Genomic DNA, 20691 nt, shown 5'->3' with positions numbered 1-20691 from the left:
ATAGTCTTGACAATGATTGCAATAACCCTGAATACACATTCTTATTCACTAAGCTAAATTGCCTTATTTATCTAAGGATTTCTAATATCTGTTATCATACCCAGCATAATATTTTCTTAATATGAACTAATATAAAGCACTATGAGTTAGATCATTTATTTGCCACATAAACGCACTTGTTCATAACGTTATAATTAATTACAAAAGTTTAAGTAACCTTTAGTCAGCAAATAGTTTAATATAGAACGGCATGATTAACTGTCAATACCAATTACACCAAACTTCCAATACAAGAAAGAAGAAAAGCAAATTTGTGATTTGTGCTAAAACTTTATACAGAAAGCTAAAGTGAAATATATTTTTATATATATATACAATACATACATATATATGCATATTAAACTTCTAAGTAATCCATACTACACTTGAGTGTTCTCCAACTTGAATGAGAAGGCCATGTATGACTGATTTCTAGGCTAGATTCTGGATCCAAAATAATGGTAAGCCAAAGCCTTTCTCACCATTTAAGACTCTTCCATCATTTTTTCTAGGCCTGAGCACCTTCATACTTTAGTGTACTAATAGAATGCTTTAGGAATCTCTGACAGTTCACTAATATTAGATGAAGTTCAAAAAGGCAGAAATTATATAATAAAAGACAATATAATGCAAGAGCTGAGCCACAAAAGATCAAGAGAATTATGAATCATATAAAACAAGGGTATAGAAAGTATAAAGAACGACAGAAATGTCAAACCTGCTTTGGAAACTTTTAAGATTAACCTGCAATACCAGGTTCACTGGTACAGATATGAAGATGCCACTGTCAGCAGCAAAAGAAAGCTCACTTCACCCTTCAAGACTAGAAATGTTCATAGGTCACCATCACTTTAAAAATACCTCCTTATATGAAACTGTATGCTAGCTAGACTTTTACAACATAGTCAGTTACATTGTACATTGACCAGTCTCCACTGGTCTTTTTTTTTTTAATCACTCAGAAAAGTTCTAATTATAATCTTTCTTTAAAAGGCAGAGGACCTGAATAAAGTACGAACTTTAAGGGATGAGGCAGGGGAATTCAGAAAACATTTCTGAAAGTGACTAATAGGTTATATAGACCTTTTGTTTCATTTTAGTTGGATTTTTATAGTCAGTGAATCAGAACCATACAGAACAACCAAACTCAAAGAAGACTGAGACCAAAAATGTCACCACCTACTAGAACAAGTCATATACATGCTCCTACCCTCTGAAAATCCTGTTTCTTCTCTCCATCAGTCAGTCAGTCAGTTCAGTCACTCAGTTACGTCCAACTCTGCAACTCCATGGACTGCAGCACACCAGGCCTCCCTGTCCATCATCAACTCCCAGAGTTTACTTAAACTCACGTCCATTGAGTCAGTGATGCCACCCAACCATCTCATCCTCTGTCGTCCCCTTCTCCACCCACCTTCAATCTTTCCCAGCATCAGGGTCTTTTGAAATGAGTCAGCTCTTCACACCTGGTGGCCAAAATATTGGACTTCAGCATCAGTCCTTGCAATGAATATTCTGGACTGATTTTCTTTCGGATGGACTGGTTGGATCTCTGTGCAGTCCAAGGGGCTCTCAAGAGTCTTCTCCAACACCACAGTTCAAAAGTATCAATTCTTTGGTGCTTAGCTTTCTTTATGGTTCAGCTCTCACATCTATACATGACTATTGGAAAAACAATAGGTTTGACTAGACAGACCTTTGTTGGGAAAGTAATATTTCTGCTTTTTAATATGCTGTCTAGGTTGGTCATAACTTTTCTTCCAAGGAGCCAGTGACTTTTAATTTCATTGCTGCAGTCACCATCTGCAGTGATTTTGGCCCCTGAAAAAAATAAAGTCTGTTACTGTTTTCACTGTTGGCCCATATTTGCCATTAAGTGATGGGACCGGATGCCATGATCTTCATTTCTGTATGGTGAGTTTTAAGCCAAGTTTTGCACTCTCCTCTTTCTCTTTCATCAAGAGGCTCTTTAGTTCTGCTTCCATTTCTGCCATAAGGGTGGTGTCATCTGTATATCTGAGGTTATTGATATTTCTCCCGGCAATCTTGATTCCAGCTTGTGCTTCATCCAGCCCAGTTTTTCTCATGATGTACTCTGCATGTAAGTTAAATAAGCAGGGTAACAATATACACCCTTGACGTACTCCTTTCCCAATCTGGACCCAGTTTATTGTTCCATGTCAAGTTCTAACTGTTGCTTCTTGACCAGCATACAGATTTCTCAGGAGGCAGGACAGGTGGTCTGGTATTCCCATCTCTTTCAGAATTTTCCACAGTTTGTTGTGGTCCACACAGTCAAAGGCTTTGGCATAGTCAATAAAGCAGAAATAGATGTTTTTCTGGAACTCTCCTGCTTTCAATGATCCAGCGGATGTTGGCAATCTGATCTCTGGTTCCTCTACCTTTTCTAAATCCAGCTTGAACATCTGGAAGTTCACAGTTCACGTACTACTGAAATTCTTCATCAGTTCAGTTCAGTTGCTTAGTCATGTCCGACTCTTTGCAACCCCATGAACCGCAGCACGCCAGGCCTCCCTGTCTATCACCAACTCCCAGAGTTTACCCAAACTCATGCCCATTGAGTCAGTGATGCCATCTAACCATCTCATCCTCTGTCGTCCCCTTTTCCTCCTGCCTTCAATCTTTCCCAACATCTGGGTCTTTTCAAATGAGTCCACCCTAATCCTTGTGTATATATTGCAAGTAAATTAGATTTATCCAAAATTTATTTCATAATAGTCAACTCTAATAAAAATAGCAAGAGATTTTTATTTGACCTTTATATCAACTATGTTAACTATGGGTGGCCATCTTATCCTCTAAAAACATCAAGTCTAAAAAAAAAAAACAGTCATTAACAATGAAGATGGTATTTTTAATTTCTAAAAGAAAACACAAATGATTTACATAGCCAGTTCAAACATATTAAGTCAAAAGCATGCCTAATTTTATTCAGCAGCTAAAAGGAAAAAAAAATTATAAAACTGATGTGGGGGTACTTCCCTGTGCTCCAACAGTTAAGATTCCTTGTTCCCAATGCAGAGGGTGTGGGTTCAATCCCTGATCGGGAAAGTAAGATCCCACATTCTGAGTGGCCAAAAAGAAAAAAAGAAAACACTGATGTAGAAAGAGATAACAGTGTATCTAGAATGAGCTTTTTAACCAGAAACAGATATTCAAATCCATGCCTTTGTCACCAGAGATAGTTTGGGAATTCAAGCTATAGAATTAACTTCAAACAAATTCTGAACACATGCATTTTAAAATTTGAGTCATAAATCTTATTTTTTTAGTATCTTTAAACATTCAACTATAACAGAGTCTAGAACATGTGATTTAAAAAGAAACCATGACAAACTGCCTGCATCATGATTTTTAGAGACTTTAGCCTTCCTATCACTCATCCCTTAAAACAAAACGAACAAAAAGCCAAGCCAAAAACACTGTAAGGATTATTTTCTTTCTAATCCATGAGGAAATCAGTCATTTTGATGAGCTATAGCCCTAAAAGACTACCTTCTGAATAGCCATGCCTGGTGATGGTAAGTATAAAGAAAAGAAAAATCTGAGTTTCCATGATTAATGAAACGTAAACAGTGCACCAAATGTCATAACATGGAGTGTTATGTTCAATCTCAGTTTAAATTAACTGAACGTTAAAAATGCTTATTTTGACTAAACACTGGAAGCACGCTATAGTGGGAAAACATGAGTCAGAGAAAAGGATTCAAGTCAAATTTCCTAGTTCATTACATAAATTTTGACAAGTCCATTTCTCTAAGCCTTGCTTGATCTTTTCAACAATAAAATGGGTATAACAATGCCTCAATAGCAGCTTTGTATTTATTAGATAAATAATGTAAATCAAGCATCTAGTACAATGATTGCCACAAAGCAGGGCTCAATCACCATTAGCTCTCTTTCCATGCCCTGTTTCCTAAGTGTCAAACTCTTTGCTTAGTCTCATTTACTGAGCTCTTCACTCAGCAGTGTGCTGGCAAATGTGTAACTGGCTCAGAGGGAGAAGGAAAAAATAGTTTATGGTATTGGTTTGTAGCACTGGCTGAGTTCTGGGGTAAAAACACTTCCACATAGCTGACCTCAACCTATGAGCATGAAGTCAATCAAATACAGAGTTGGAAAAAAATGTACATGATTACTCTCTGTCCCATTACTCTTGTTTTATTTTTCCACAACACTTTCGCCTTTTGAAATTATCTTGATTAACTGCTTAGGTATTTATTGTCTGTTCCCACCCTCACAGGATTAAAAACACCATAAAAGCAGAGATCTTGTCCATCCCGCTCTCTTCTGTATCTCATTAAATATAAAAGCAAATTAATTGCTGAGTCCCAAAATTAAGGAAACCATAAAGTATTTCTAAAAAAGACTAATACACTCACACCCTCAATTTCAGCAGCACTGCTCTTTTTCTTCGGAGAAAGAATAAAAAATAAACATAACCAGTAACTACCAAATACTTAAATTAAAACAGCAGATACTTTTGCCATATCACCTAGCTTAGCAAGAAAAATCAGCCAGGCAGAAGCACCTACATATAAAGGACAACATTTATAGATGTGTAGCTGGAACACCATACTTACATAATTCAAGGTGGGCAATCTAACCATTCTTAATAACACAGAGGCAGTCACTGTATGACTACAGAAAGGTAAACAAATATTACTGTTAGTAAGTCATGTATTACCACTTTTTTTATTAATACAGCTTGTAAGTCCAACCTTTCATACGGTGAATTAACTTTACCTGCACGAATTAACATCCGCAAACATTCTACAGAGTTGTGGTAAGATGCTTCATGAATTGGCATCCATCCCCTGTTATCAGCAACATCAATGCTACGCCCCTTTTTGAGCAGTTTTCTTAATACTTTAACATTGCCTTCTCTGGCAGCAAGTCCAACCGTGGAGCATGTATCAGCATATGCCTCTGTAAAATCCATTCTTTTGACCAATCTACAAAACAAGGTAGAAAGAAAACACTATCATTAATAAATACTGTACTCCTAATTATTAAAAGATCACAGCTGATCTGTGGCATCTATTACATAATTGCTGAGGAAGAGCCTCAGCTTCTATGCTATCTACTATGCTATCTTCTATGCTATCAACTTCTATGCTATCTCAGTAGAGATAGCAACCTGTCATGTCATCACCTCTGCTAGACTAAACCAGGAAGTCTCTCTGTTTGGGGTAGGATTCCTTAGAGTGCTCATATTAAAGGTATCAAGGGAGTTTAAAGTGTTCTATCACTCCTTGTCTGAACAACTTCTTCCTGCAGCCTTCTTCTTCCATTCAGACTCCAACAAAATACAGTCATTGGAATGCTGTTGATGAGAAAGCGTAAGGCCCTCAGTTAACCCCAAATGTATACTCTACTGTGTAGGGATGGCCATTTAACTACCAGCAACATTCAGCTTCAAGAATTAATTTCATAGCCCTTTACAGGAAAAAGCTAAACACACACACACAAAAAAAAAAAAAAAAACAGAAAGAAGTGAAAGACTTTTTTTAAAGAACAAAAATAAGCAGTAATTCTAGTTTTTCTGCACCTGCAAGTCCTTTCCAGAAGGAGCGAAACTCTCAGGTTCTCTTTCCTTGATCAAACAGCCCCACTGACTGAATATGCTAAAATGAACAAAGAGCATCATAAAAAGATGGGTTCAGCTTTTCTACACTAGCCCAGAATGTTTTTCACAGAATTACTGCCCTCTTCTCACAATCTCCCTTCAAAGTTCATCTCAAGTTCCCCTGGAGTCAGTGTCCTATATAGCTCAGAATGTGACTCTTACAAAGACGATTTCTTGTTAGTCAAGCTATGAGGCAGATTAGGCTAAGACCCAGGATTTCAGGGCAATGGTTATCTCCCAAGGGGTAGCCCTTTCTCAGTAACACTTCAGTTTCATCCTTCCTTCAGTTTTTCTAAAGATCTTAGGAGGTAGTTCAGGAAATGCTAACAACATGTCTAGTCCAGTATGGGTAAAAAGGTTTCTAGAGCCATATTCTAAATAATTTAATCAGAAAGGTAGATTTGAGCAAAGAGGTTAAAAGTAAACATACACAGTATTTCTTGTACTGCTAGAAAAATTTAAACGTATCTATGGTCATATTTGGAGAAGGCAATGGCAACCACTCCAGTTCTCTAGCCTGGAAAATCCCATGGATGGAGAAGCCTGGTAGGCTGCAGTCCATGGGGTTGCTAAGAGTCGGACGCTACTGAGCGACTTCACTTTCATTTTTCACTTTCATACATTGGAGAAGGAAATGGCAACCCACTCCAGTGTTCTTGCCTGGAGAATCCCAGGGTTGGGGGAGCCTGATGGGCTGCCATCTCTGGGGTCGCGTAGAGTCGGACACGACTGAAGCGACGTAGCAGCAGCATGGTCATATTTTGGAGAAGGCAATCGCAACCCACTCCAGTACTCTTGCCTGGGAAATCCCATGGACGGAGGAGCCTGGTAGGCTACAGTCCATGGGATCATGAAGAGTTGGACATGACTGAGCCACTTCACTTTCACTTTTCACTTTCATGCACTGGAGAAGAAAATGGCAACCCACTCCATATTCTTGCCTGGAGAATCCAGGAATGGGAGCCTGGTGAGCTGCCATCTATGGGGTCGCACAGAGTCAGACACGACTGACATGACTTAGCAGTAGTAGCATGGTCATATTTGGGGCTTCCAAGGTGGCATGGCACAGAGGTAAAGAAACCGCCTGCAAATGCAGGATTCACATGCAGGAGACTCAGCTCAATCCCTGGGTTGGGAAGATCCTTTTAAGCAGGTAACAGCAACTCACTCTAGTATTTTTGCCTGGAAAATTCCATGGACAGAGGATCCTGGCAGGCTACAGTCAATGGGGTCGCGAAAAGTCAGAAGTCGCGACTGCGCACACACACAATGGTCATATTTAAATATTAAAACTGTATCTGCAGGAACTGATTCTATAGAGAGCTAAGGTTAGCTATGATTTAATCTGATTGAATCAACTGGTCCATTACTAAGAAAGTGAAGATATTTACTACAGAACATTTAATTATTCAGTTAATAATTATTTATTGAACACCAATTAAATGATCAGCAATAAGGAGAATATAAGATCACAAAGACATAAATTCTATCTCGTTATGTATCATCTCACAGAAACAATAAATATATGTGATTCAAAATAGAAAACAGAAAGCGCCATAAGAGAAGTATACAGAGAGAGTCATGAGTAGTCAAAGCAGGGGAAAACTACTTCAAGCTGTACCTAAAAGATAAGGGAGGCTGTGACACTGAGATAACATGCAAAAGAGCATTTCTAGACAGAAGGAAAAAAACATAACTAAACTTATGGAAATGAACAAGCAAGGGTGAGTAAGGTCCAGTGAGTAAAGGAAGCAATCAATTCACTTTGGAAGGATTAGGTACACAGTAGAAAACTGAGATTACAGAGGTAGCCAAATTATGGAGAATCTTGAATGCTAAACTGTACATTTCTGAACCACACTACTTGTAGCGAGGGCCATTACATCCAAGTTTCACAAAAAAGAACAAATCACACACTTTAGGACAATTTATAAACATATTCATCTAAGAGAAAAAAACTTTTTTTTCTACATAGGAAAATCACACACACACACACACATACAAGAATACTATTCCAAAGACATTAAAAACAGCATTCAAGTAAAAACAGGTAAGCATCCCTTCTGGCTTTTCTCACAGTTACAAATACTGTTAATAGATCCAGATTAATATGCAGTAATCTGAAAAAAATTAACAGAACTGGATATCTTTGTACTTAAGAGAAAGAGAGTCCAAAAGAAATGTACTATAATAGCAGGATCGTTCTCTTCAACCCTTAATACAACAAGTTAACATGAATAAACTGTTTATCTTACTTAGGGACTTCCTTGCTGGTTCAGTAGCTAAAATCCCAAGTTTCCAATGCAGGGTGCCAGAGTTCAATCCCTACTCAGGAAACTAGATCCTACATGCTGTGACTAATATTTTGCATGTCTCAACAAAACTGAAGAGCCCGTGTGTGCAACCAAGACCCAGCAAGGCAAATAAATAAAGATCTCTTTTAATAAAACCTATGTTCTAGACTAAAAGAGAATACAAAGAAAATACATATAATGTACTAACAAATATGTATGATAAATATACCTCAGCTGGACCTAAACTGGTAAAATATCAGCTATAAAAATAAATTTTGAGGCACTTAAGGAAATCTGAACATAGAATAAATATTTGATGATGTAATTATTCTTAGATGTAATATTGGCACTCTGGTTATTAAGAAAATGTCCTTATTCTTAGAATTACTTAGCAGTTAAGTCACAGCACAAGCAGCTTCAGACATTTCAAAGTATATAAAGAGAAATAAAAGGTAAAGCAACTGTGGCAAAATGTTAAGTATTGGATCCATGTGGAGGACATAAATGGTCACCATACTCTATATTTCTAACTTTTCTGTATGTTTGAAATTTAACAGAAAAATTGGGAGAGGGAAACTAACCATTCCAGGCAATGTGAAACCACAACTTGAAGAAAGTTAAGACCTGGTTACTCTTAAATTAAGTTTTTCTTTGTGACATTTTTCTGCTGACTTCTTAAGAGTATAAATAATACTCTTTGAACCTGGATGTTCTAGTATTCTTTTACACAGTTGAAGACTATAAAACATAAAAAAGAACAAGCATTTCTTGAGCTTCTGTTCTCACATAAACATGGCCTTGATGGCCCAACTGAGCTTCCTAAACAGTATTTCCGAGCAGCAGCTCTAACCTGCAGATCAAAACGTTTTTTAGGATACTTGACCTGTGGGATAAACTCATGAAATCTGTTCAATTCTTCAACAGAGAAACGTACACAGATCCCAGGAGGTCCCACATATGGCTTCCAAAGCCTATGCACAAGCTAAAAACATTTATCTACATTTTTCTGAGTGAGTTTCTGAGTATACTAAAGATGACTAAGATAGTTTCACACAGAAAATTTTAATATATAAGCAGTTTTTGCTGAAATAATGATAGCTCTTCCATAGCCACAAAACTTCTGTAGTAAACTTTGTTTTTGAAAGGTAAAAAAGATTTTTTTAATGTAAATAAAGTCAAATACAGATTACAATCCGAGCTTGCATTCCCCTAGCTCTTGTTAAATGGGCAGAAATCCAGTTTTCAAAGCATAAGAAATGTCTACGTGCCACATAAGGTGCCCATAAACAGTTCGTCTCCGTGTATCTAGACCACGCCACCCAAGATACCCACCCTCTCCCTCCTCCTCCCATTTGAAAAAAGTAAATACACCCAACCTTAAAGCCACACTAAAAGGATTGTGGGTACTGTAGTCTTCTGACCACACGCACCTCCGGAAAGGTAGGGTGATAAACAGAGGCTGCTGAAAAATCCATTGCTTACCAGGGAGGAAATCAATGCTTCCAAATACCCTAAGCAAGCAGACAAAATAACAACGTTGACTGAGGCAGAGTAGGAAACCGTTCCGCGAACTGCAAGTCCCAGTGTGCTTTGCGCCCCCAAGAAGGGAGTGCGGGCTTTGCGCCTACGCAGCCGGTTTCTTGCGTCCGGAAAGTCGTAGACTCTTGCCGGCAGCACCTCCAAGACAGCAGCTCAGAGACCACGAAGAGGGGACGGCCGCTGCCGCCGCCGCCACCACCGCCAGCCACCACGGAGGAAAAGCAAGGGAAGGATGTGGGTTTTTGGTTACGGGTCTCTCATCTGGAAGGTGGACTTCCCATATCAGGACAAGCTGGTTGGCTATATCTCAGGCTACAGCAGGCGCTTCTGGCAGGGCAGCACCGACCACCGCGGAGTTCCTGGCAAGGTGAGGCGCAACCTGTCCCCCACACTTACTGTCCCCGGAGTACTGTTCCTCAAGTCCTTGTCCAGCTCTGCAGGACTCAACACCCCACCACCGAAGGTCAGTAGGTTAAGGATACTGCTGCTACCTCTGTGCACCTTCCTCGGCCACCTGCCCCCGACTCTGGGATCCTAAACCAAGGGCAGTCCTTTTGAAGCCGCTGGAGATGCTGGTGGCAGTTATTTCTTGAGGAGGCAAGAAACGTGGGCACAAGCTCCCACAAGGCTGACGTGCTGAGAGGGGATCCTGCCATTTCTTGGCAGCTACCCTCCCTCCCCAACCCCACCCCCGCCACAAAAAGGTGGGAAGATAAACCTTCCTGTCACCACGGAGTTGAAATACTAAAATCAACTAGTAAATTCAGCTTCTTAGCAATTAAGTTTGTTGGCATTTTTACATTCTGCCAGATTTTCATTGGTCTGAGTTTAAACGTGCATGTTATTTCTGGGATTTCTTTTTATCTTTCCAAAGGTTTTATGACACCTATGGTCACAGAAAAACTAGTTTCCAAAATTATCTCTGGTTATAAAGGAACTTATGTTGATCACCTTGGTTGTCAGGTACTTCAGAAGTTGAGTCCAGCTTTGGTACCTAAGTAGCACAGTACCAATACTATATCCAACATTAATGTTTTTTTCTTCAATGGTTCTCCTCTAAATTGTAAATGTGAAATTAAGTTCTCTGATCCATTCTTCAGTCAGTTATGCAGGGACATTTATCTTAATACATTGTAAATACAGAGAATAACAGCTCACTGCTTATGCAAATCAGCCTCGTTTTTGTCTGCAAGACAAGTAATCCATAAGGAAAACTAAATTTTGGGTAATAATTTGGATAAGTTGAACACTTATTATAGCTAACTTTTAAAAGAGTACAAAATGTTTAATTGCTTATATGTTATCTAAAATACTAAGAATTATATGAGTTCACCACTTTCTTTAAAAAAAATTAATACTGGCTCAAAAGCAGGAAATCTAAAATGCTAGAAATCAGATGTAGAAAGAGATTGAGGTTAATTCCAAAGAAATACCTGTTGTCTTGCATCATGGAAAAGGGAAGAGAAGAAGGCTGTAGTTTGCACCTGCTCATAAATGAGACACAGCATTAAAATCATAAAAAAAAAAAAAAGCCATTCTACCTCAACTAGAGTTGGTAAATTAAGAATCTGGCTTTAAGGTAGACAATGACTTGAAAACAGGGTAGTGATTTACCACCAAATGCACATTTACAGGCCAAAAGAGATTTCATGGCCAAACTATCTCCAAGAATATTGTAAAATAACATTTAAGTCTTTAAAGTTAAATAAAATGCCTTTTGAGTTGTCAGATATGAGCGTTTACAACTGCCATTCTGCAAAGGAATGCCTTACTAGGCTTCAGTTTAAAAAACCAAGTATTAAATACTTAAATGGTTAGAACAGCATATTTCAGTACTCTACTCTCAACCAAAATGTTTGTTACACAGCACACTGAGTTATGTACACTGTCAAAACAAACTGATGATAAGAAATTGCCAAGTCAATACAACAATTCATGAATCTTTAATAAAATATTAAAGAAGGTAGCTATAAAAGTCAATATCTCTTTTTACTTAAATATTCTAAAATATAAGGTAGGAAAGTTGGGGGCGGGGGTGCTGCAATGGCTAACAGTTTGATACCAATTTTTATTTAAAGAATCCATCCTAGCATATTGAAGGAAAACCTAAAGCATTAAACATTTTCTAAGTATACTGTTCTGCTTTTAGCAGAAAGAACATTATTTTACTTCACATTTTCTATTATAATAGAGCACAAGCCTTATATAAATACTAAGTGTATGACAAACAGAAATACAAAAGGCTACAGAAATACCTAGCAAATTAGCAGAATAATGTAGATTCTACATAGCACTATGTTTTTTACAGCAACATATGCTCCTAGTGAGCTAGTCATCAGTACATATGAAATGTGATGTTACTAAACAAATGTTGGACTCATTTCCACATACTGTAATGTGACATTTGTAGGAAAAATGCCAAACCTACTTCCTTTCCTAATTATGCTTTCTTTTTAGCTTCATTAAACTTTAATATCTTCCTAAGTTTAATTAAGCATGTCATTTATTTCTAACAAAACTAGCAATTTCTTATCAAATTAAGGATTTATTTAAATGTGAAAAAGTGTTCACATCAGAAAGAATATATTCCAATTTCAAAAAGAGAAAACATTTTAACACAAGAGATGATCATGAATATTTATAAATCTCTAACATTTCTAGATGGTGATCAGAAACATGAATCATTGCCCAATGAAAGGACCCAACATGGCTCATATTTCACATCCTCCAATCCTATTCACCTTTCAAGACCCCTTTTCAGTTTCAATGCCCTCCCCCCAAAATTTAAGTACACTTACAAATTAACATTGTTACCCCAATAATAATAGGAACAAACAGCTTAAGTTTTATAAAATATTTCTGGGTAAATATATCAGTAGTGTCAACAGTGTATGTGTATTTCATCCATAAGCAGTCAAAGGGACCCATCTATTTTCCCTTAATGATTCCCTACATATGCTCTTTGTTTTCTGTTTCAATTGTCATCACCTACATCAAGGACTTTACTACCTCTCCCCCTTTCAACAATTACTACTGAGCGCTCACATATAAATGGAAAACACCTATGCAAACAACAATACCTAATAAGTGCTGTAAGAGAAAAGGTACAATGAGAGTTTAGAAGGAGCTGCTGCAAAGTTGCCTGAAAAGACAGCCAAGCCTTTACAAAAAGAGTGGCAGGAGGATATCCAAGGGATTCTAAAGAAGGGCATTCCACTCTGCTGTGCAATGCTGTGCTGTGCCTAGTCGCCCAGTCATGTCCGACTCTGCGACCCCATGGACTATAGCCCACCAGGCTCCTCTGTCCGTGGGGATTCTCCAGGCAAGAATACTGGAGTGGGTTCCACACCCTCCTCCAGGGCATCTTCCCAACCCAGGGATTGAACCCAGGTCTCAAACCCAGGTATCCGTATTGCGGGCGGACTCTTTAACGTCTGAGCCACCAGGGAAGCCACCATTCCACTCTGGGCACTGGTATATTCAAAGATATGAATGTTTGTAAAGGTCCCATCACTTTATAGCAAATAGATGGGAAAAAAATGCAAACAGTGACAGGCTTTATTTTCTTGGGCTCCAAAATCACTGCAGATGGTGACTGCAGCCATGAAATTAAAAGTCACTTGCTCCTTGGAAGAAAAGCTATGACCAAGCTAGACAGCACATTAAAAAGCAGAGATACTATTTTGCCAACAAAGGTCCGTCCAGTTAAAGCTATGGTTTTTCCAATAGTCATGTATGGATGTGAGAGTTGGACTATAAAGAAAGCTGAGTGCCCAAGAATTGATGCTTTTGAACTGTGGTGTTAGAGAAGACTCTTGAGAGTCCCTTGGACTGCAATGAGATCCAACCAGTCAATCCTAAAGGAAATCAGTCCTGAATATTCATTAGAAGGACTGATGCTGAAGCTGAAACTCCAATATTTTGGCCACCTGATGAGAAGAACTGACTCACTGGAAAAGACCCTGATGCTGGGAAAGATTGAAGGGAGGAGGAGAAGGGGACAACAGAGGATGAGATGGTTGGATGGCAGCACCAACTGGATGGACATGAGTTTAAGCAAGCTCTGAGAGTTGGTGATGGACAGGGAGGCTTGGCGTGCTGCAGTCCATGGGTCGCAAAGAGTTGGACACGACTGAGCAACTGAACTGAAAAATTATAAATAATTCATTACAGCTTGAGAAGGAAAGTGGTAAGAAGTGAGGTTTGTAGTTAACTCATGCAAAGGAATTTTTATTCTGTAGAATATTATAACCCTGAAAAATTTAAAGCACAGGAAAACTCAAAACCCAATTTTGCAAACAAAAAGTCAACCTAAGGCCATGTAGAACAAACTGGAGACAGAGAGCGAAAACCCTGAGGAAACTAAAGAATGATGAGAGAACAAATTTAGAAAATAATCGGAAGATAAAGCTACCAAGAATTAGTGACTAAGCTGGTGAAAGGGGAAGCAAGGAAAGGTGGAAAGCAGAGCTTGTCCCACAGACCACAAACATTACTTGCTCACAGTCTACCTCCTTCCCACTTAAATGTGCATGCTATATACTTTACCACCACGAACATCCTTGTATTGATGGACCCTGATGCTGGGAAAAACTGAAGGCTGAAGGAGAAGGGGACAACAGAGGACGAGATGGTTGGATGGCATCACTGACTCAGTGGACATGAGTTTGAGCAAGCTCCGGGAGATGGTGAAGGACAGGGAAGTCTGGCATGCTGCAGTCTATGGGGTCACAAAGAGTCAGACACAGCTGAGGAACAGCAAATTAACACACTGATCTTGCCAAAGCATCTGCTTTTATCATGCCAGTCACCTACTAACTTGAGTGCTACAGTAGTGCCTCATTTCCTGTTTCTCCCAAATTTCAGTGGCTTGTTTTCTCCATTGTCCCCCAATTTCAACTCCAATCTTCAGCTTTCAAATTTGACTCTATCCTATTTCCCCAGTTATCTTTCTGAATCATCTTCCATTCATGGAGAAGCCTCTGCTAAAGTCAGACACTTTGGCCTGGTTTAATTCTGCTTCTAGACCCTTACTCAGAATTGTGTCTTTCTTTCTGACCACCCAAGACTCATAATTATTACTTCACTTAATAAACAGCATACATCACAACCCTTAAGTATTCTCTACCTATTTCATATGTTAATAAGTTCATATTCCAGACTTACAATATAAGCTTTTAAAAACCAGAATCAGTTTTATCGTCTCTCCAACAAAGAATAGGTATTCAATAAATAGTTCCAAAATCACTTTGAAATCGAAGGTAATACGGCAATTCCTACATGACCCCCATCAATATATGTATCCTCACTGTAGCATTATCTTAAATAGAAAAAAAGCTAAATATAAATGTCCAACAGTACAAAGATGTTTAAATTATAGCTCACTGATGATGGTAGAGTATCATGCACCTATTAATAAGTATCAGAAGACTAACAGGAAAATTAAATTAAAAAACATAATCCAAAATTCCATGTGTTCCATGATTACAAATTATCTATACAAATGGACAAAGACTAGAGGGATATAGAAACGAGGATAGCACAAATATCTGAATGGTGTAGGTTCACTCTGTGTCACACAGCAGGCATACAAGTAGGTAAGGTTGTGGCTTACAACTTTCTCACTAATGTCAATAAATACACAACCACTGACACTAGGTAGGACTTGTATTAAAAAAAAAAAAAAAAAAGCAAATTCTCAGACTGTACCAGACTTACAGAATCAGAAACTACCTCCAAGTACTTTTTATCTACACTTGAGAACCACTTCTCTATAGGAAAGTACCCTGGAATTTCATGTTTTGTTCCTCAGTGGAACACTATAGCAGTCTTTACTCCCTGAAGAGGAAAAAGTGATAAGAATATTTATTATAGTTGCTTCTTCCTTTTGCTTTTGATTTCAGTCACAGGTGTGTTTTTTAATATATCCATTCTAAGTGAATACAATATACCTATTATACACAAATTTAAGAGAATTTTTTTAAAAGGCCAAGATAGTTTGGATAAGATAGATTCTTTTAATTCACTTTAAAATTTATCATAAAAAATAAGTACTTTTTAAAAAGTGCTCAGTATAAACAAATGAAGTTAAAATATTCCATGTCAACAGTAAGTTGCTAATGCTCAGTTAATGAACTTTAATTCAGGAAAAAATTTTTTTTTTTTTTTTTACTTTTCTTAAAACAGCCTGGAAGAGTTGTGACTCTTGTTGAAGACCCTGCGGTATGGTATAATGATTCTTTTTTGTATAGTCTTTAATCATAAAGTGTTAACATGTTTCACAGTCTTAATAATCAGTAAAATCTTATTAGCAGTCATCACAGATAATTTGAACTACACTGAGCCTAGAAATTCCTCTCTGTATTAGTTGTATTTCTTCTTATGTGCTGGGAAAGTTGGGATGCAGAATTCAGGGTAGACAACGAAAAGCCAATGGCGCATAGTCTCATTTTTCCCTTCTTGATGAGTTTGTTGACTGAGAATTTTATGGTCTCCTTTGACATAAATTGGAGAAGGAAATGGCAACCCACTCAGGTATTCTTGCCTGGAGAATCCCATGGACTGAGCAGCCTGCTGGGTTACAGTCCACAGGGTCGCAAAGAGTCAGACATGACTGAGCGACTTCACTTTGACATTAATGGAGCCAACCCTCAGACAGCCAGATGAACACAAAGAATTAAATGAAAGCCTTAAAGCTTTCCTCACATTTGCTAGGAGTCTAATATTTCAGCAAAAATCTCAGTCATGAATTATCACTTTCTTTACTGCCTAATCTTATCGATAGCACAACAGGTTTTTCAAAAAGTATGGAGTACTAGAAAACTTATTTGATAGTTCTCTGTTTCTTAAATATTTTCAATCATTTTATTGAGATCCAAATTTTACATTGTGAAGTATTTAACTTTAGAAAGGACTTTGATATATAAAAATCAAAGCAGCAAAAATAATAAAAATCAAGCAGCTAGCAACAGCAGATGAATAATGGTGAAATTATGAAATGCTTTCATAACTTACATTAGGAAAAACATCCATAAAAAATGGCTCCAAACTGGTAACTAAAACTCCTAATTAGAGGTAATAAAAGGTACTTTGTTCCTATAGAATGTTAATTTAGTCAAGATACTTAGCAACCTGAAGTTTAATAATTAAAAGTTGTCAAGACACTAAAAAATGTGTTACAAACTATAAATCTTGCTTGTATCACAGATATTTTACTGATACTACAAAAAATCTTTGCAGCTAAAGTACATTGCTTTTACTGACACTGTTCATAGGCTCCCTAGACAAAGAGTTTGCCATTTACTATTCTGGATGGAATAATTTACTAAGGATATTTGAAAGTTTACTCAGTGAAGAAATGAACAAATAAATGAACCTATTGCCTTAATAGTTGATTACTTTATTACAGAGCTTTTAAAATACAGAACTCAGAGAAGGAAATGGCAACCCACTCCAGTGTTCTTGCCTGGAGAATCCCAGGGACGGGGGGAGCCTGGTGGGCTGCCATCTATGGGGTTGCACAGAGTCGGACACGACTGAAGTGACTTAGCAGCAACCTAGAAACATATTAGAAACCCCTCCTGGAAAAGGCATGGAATTAGTGTATATCATGCTTGCTAAGTGCTTCCTAGGCTTTGTTTGGTAAGCCGTGAAAGTCACAAATCTCACATCATTATATAAAAAAATGAATATCTCTGTACTTTTGATGTGTATTTAATCATGGATCATACCGTGGATTGTTAAAGGTTTTATTTCAACTATGTGTGAAATCAATACATGATTATTAATAAAAGTGAATGGCTTTTAGTGTTAAAAAATAATAATAACAAAAAATGTAGAACTCTTTTTGCAAACCAGGGAACAACTAATATATTTTAAGGGCTTCCCTAGTGGCTCAGCAGTAAAGAATCCACCTATCAATGCAGATGTTGGTTTGATCCTGGGTCAGGAAGATTCACTGGAGAAGGAAATGGCAACCCACTCCAGTGGGTTTCAGCATACTATCAGTGAAATGCTTATGGATTAAAGACTTAGAACTATATTTTTAATGACTAAATGAAGATCTGATATTTTTCATTTCAGTCCCATTAGGTAAAAGACATAATTTTAAAAATTTAAACAAAGAAAAATATCCTGGTATATAAGGAAATTAATTATTCAGACTGAAGAATTTAAAATGCTTATCTCCTTTATTATTTAGTATATACCTCTTCATTGCACATTAAGGGAAGCAAAACTGCACTGATTTCTAAGAATATAGAAGATACCTTCTAGCTCATAATCTATCTTCACCTATTTTAGCCTTGTAAATACTACATAAAACTTTCTTTTCATTTTTCAACAGGGTTCTGTATGGGGTGTTGCTTACAAACTGCCAGTAGGAAAGGAAGAAGAAGTAAAAGCATACCTTGATTTCAGAGAGAAAGGAGGCTACAGGACCACAACAGTCATTTTTTATCCAAAAGATTCCACAACAGAACCATTCAGTGTGTTGCTATATATTGGAACACGTGATAATCCTAATTATCTTGGTCCTGCACCTCTGGAAGACATCGCTGAACAAATTTTTAATGCAGCTGGTCCAAGTGGAAAAAATACAGAATATCTTTTTGAACTTGCAAATTCTATGAGAAGCCTTGTGCCAGAAGATGCAGATGAGCATCTTTTCTCTTTAGAAAAATTAGTAAAGGAACGTTTAGAAGGAAAGCAGAACTTCAACTGCATAAAAAGACCTAATTGATTTTTCCAAACAAGCAGAACTTTTAATCTTCAGAGAATGGCTTCATTACACAATGGCAATATGATTTGTAAACGTGTTTACCTGAAAATCTTAGTTGTGTTTAATGTTGTAGTCAAGATAATATCTAAATTCATAGTTTAATTGCAGTTGGCCTGAAACTCATACATACTCAAAATATTGGGATATAGTTAAAGAAAAAATTCATTTCAATAATATAATGAATGATTCTCCAGCTATATGATACTGAATACTTGCTCATGAGAAGTTCTTTAGAAAAATACAATGAAGGACTCAGTTCAGATCTTGTTTTTATCTAAATAAATACAATTCTGTTGTTTCATACTGCAATACTATTTTAAAGTTGTGGAGAATTAGACCAAAAGTCCAGTAATTATAATAAGACTATGCCTTTAATATATTCCCATATGTTACTCTGTAATCATGGTTTAAAATAAATAAGCTTAAAATAACATATAATTAAATATGTATGGTAATATAGACAAGATTTTGGCCTTGATTGTGAACTTCTTTTTTAGATTTTAAATGAAACTCCAATTTAAGCCAAAAAGTTAGCATTCTAATATAAAAATTTCCTTGGAATTATAATGTACTATATCTCTCCTTTTTTGAATAAATGTATTTGACTACATGGTAAAAACCCTTTCAGCTAGAAAAGCACAAATTATACAAATTATGTCTAACAATTTATCATTCAATTTGTATTAATCTTATACTGAAACTTAAAAAAAAAGATAGGCTTTTTGATATTACAAATTAACAGAAACATATATAATGAAAGTTTGCTGTTTGAAATGGCATTGAAAATTGTAATTTTTTAAAGTAAGAAGTGGTGTTACCTGATCATTTGCTACAGTTTTTTTTTTCCTTCTTACATCTTGTCACTTAACAAAGGTATCCACTAAATAGTGTGATGATGCTACCCACCTAGGAACCATGTATAATTAACACATGCAAAAGTAATCTTGATTCAGACTAATCAGTTCTTATTAGAAGTTATTTCCTTCTCAACAGGACATGCAGTCTCTCTAAAATCTTTCAACATGAAAAGAATTTCAGTATCACATTAGATTTAATGTGAAACTAATAATTAGTACCAAAGTTGTTCATGTAAAATAAAGCTGTCCTTTTCATGTTTTTTTTTTTTAATTTGTTATAAATACCTTACTTGGTAATTTAGTCAGCTATATAAAATTTAAAATATTTTCCAACATTTTCAGTATTAGCTTTCCAGAAGGCATTTCTCTTGTCCTATACAACAAGAAAAGCACTAACATTCATTAATGAATATTTCATAAGGATGTACTAGGCACTTTACACACAGGAGCATCCTCTCAGCTTGTTTTCACAGTAACTTGTATATAAGTACACATCCAGTAAGAAGCAGAAGTCCGTGTCTCTGTTAAAGCGCAAGAGTCTACAATATATTTAAAAATCCACATCTTTACTAACCTACATCTTTTTTGGGTGTGTAATAATATGTGGCTTGTTAGATAGAGATATTAATTTTGATAGATGTATACAGATTCCCACAAATACTAGCCTGTCCAAGAGTCACATGCCATACATAGCTCAGAATCACACAGATGTATTCAGAGATTCAGCCTTTCATTTTACAAATAAACCTAAGTCCAAAGAAATTTGTAACTCCCAAAGTGATTCTTTTACCATTTAATACATGTTACATAGCAAGGGAGAGGGATTACTTTGGGATCGGGCCACATTTGTATCTTTCTAGACTTTCAGTTATTAATAGAAGTTAACTAGAAAATACACACGTGATATACCATCAACATTTATAGGGAGACCATGATCCAAAGAGCCCAGGAACAGGAACATTTATTTCCACTGCGATGGGGAGAAACATAACTAAAATGGATAAGATAAACAATACTAAATTGGCAGCTAGGGTCTGGAGCCCACAAGTGACTAAGAATCTATCATAAAGGTAGTAAGCTATCTAGAGCAAAAGTTATTTTTGTTAGCAAAAGTGCAAGTCTCTTTATAGCCCTGGGACCTCTCTTCCCAAGCAGTCTCTCTCATTCTGTCCTCATCACACATAACTCAGACTCAGTCCTCAGAGAACAAATCTTCAGTTCAGTTCAGTCGCTCAGTCGTGTTCAACTCTTTGTGACCCCATGAATCGCAGCACGGCAGGCCTCCCAGTCCATCACCAACTCCCGGAGTTCACTCAGACTCACGTCCATCGAGTCAGTGATGCCATCCAGCCATCTCATCCTCTGTCGTCCCCTTCTCCTCCTGCCCCCAATCCCTCCCAGCATCAGAGTTTTTCCCAATGAGTCAACTCTTCGCATGAGGTGGCCAAAGTACTGGAGTTTCAGCCTCAGCATCATTCCTTCCAAAGAAATCCCACGGCTGATCTTTAGGATGGATTGGTTGGATCTCCTTGC

The 20691-nt window shown here is 37.2% G+C and overlaps 2 protein-coding genes across 12 annotated transcripts in view; one reads left to right on the top strand and one right to left on the bottom strand.

Moving 5' to 3' along the window:
• ASB3 (ankyrin repeat and SOCS box containing 3) overlaps positions 1 to 20691 on the bottom strand; it is a 120246-nt gene that overhangs the window by 81768 nt on the left and 17787 nt on the right. For 4 of the 6 annotated variants that reach the window (XM_070379592.1, XM_070379589.1, XM_070379591.1 and 1 more), the window contains exon 2: positions 4807 to 5015. In XM_070379592.1, coding sequence (XP_070235693.1) covers positions 4807 to 5002 — 196 coding nt within the window. In that variant the 5' untranslated portion in view covers positions 5003 to 5015. Of the gene's footprint in view, positions 1 to 4806; positions 5016 to 9413; positions 9436 to 20691 lie in introns of those variants that run through there. The other 2 variants (XM_070379593.1, XM_070379594.1) reach the window with 2 other exon arrangements.
• CHAC2 (ChaC glutathione specific gamma-glutamylcyclotransferase 2) lies at positions 9520 to 18765 on the top strand. Of its 6 annotated transcripts, none has more exons than XM_014482488.2 (3): positions 9522 to 9985; positions 15709 to 15744; positions 17867 to 18765. In XM_014482488.2, exons 1-3 carry the CDS (start codon positions 9755 to 9757, stop codon positions 18260 to 18262), a joined length of 663 nt encoding a protein of 220 aa, XP_014337974.1. In that variant the 5' UTR covers positions 9522 to 9754; the 3' UTR covers positions 18263 to 18765. The 6 variants fall into 6 exon arrangements, with proteins under 6 accessions (XP_070235696.1, XP_014337974.1, XP_014337975.1 ...); XM_014482489.2 differs by having other exon boundaries at positions 9531 to 9889; XM_070379596.1 differs by having other exon boundaries at positions 9793 to 9889; positions 15709 to 15749.

Source organism: Bos mutus, chromosome 11, assembly GCF_027580195.1.
Source record: "Bos mutus isolate GX-2022 chromosome 11, NWIPB_WYAK_1.1, whole genome shotgun sequence".
Lineage (NCBI taxonomy): Eukaryota > Metazoa > Chordata > Mammalia > Artiodactyla > Bovidae > Bos > Bos mutus.
The sequence above is the reverse complement of the archived record's forward strand: the minus strand, read 5'-3'. Positions and strand labels throughout refer to the sequence as shown.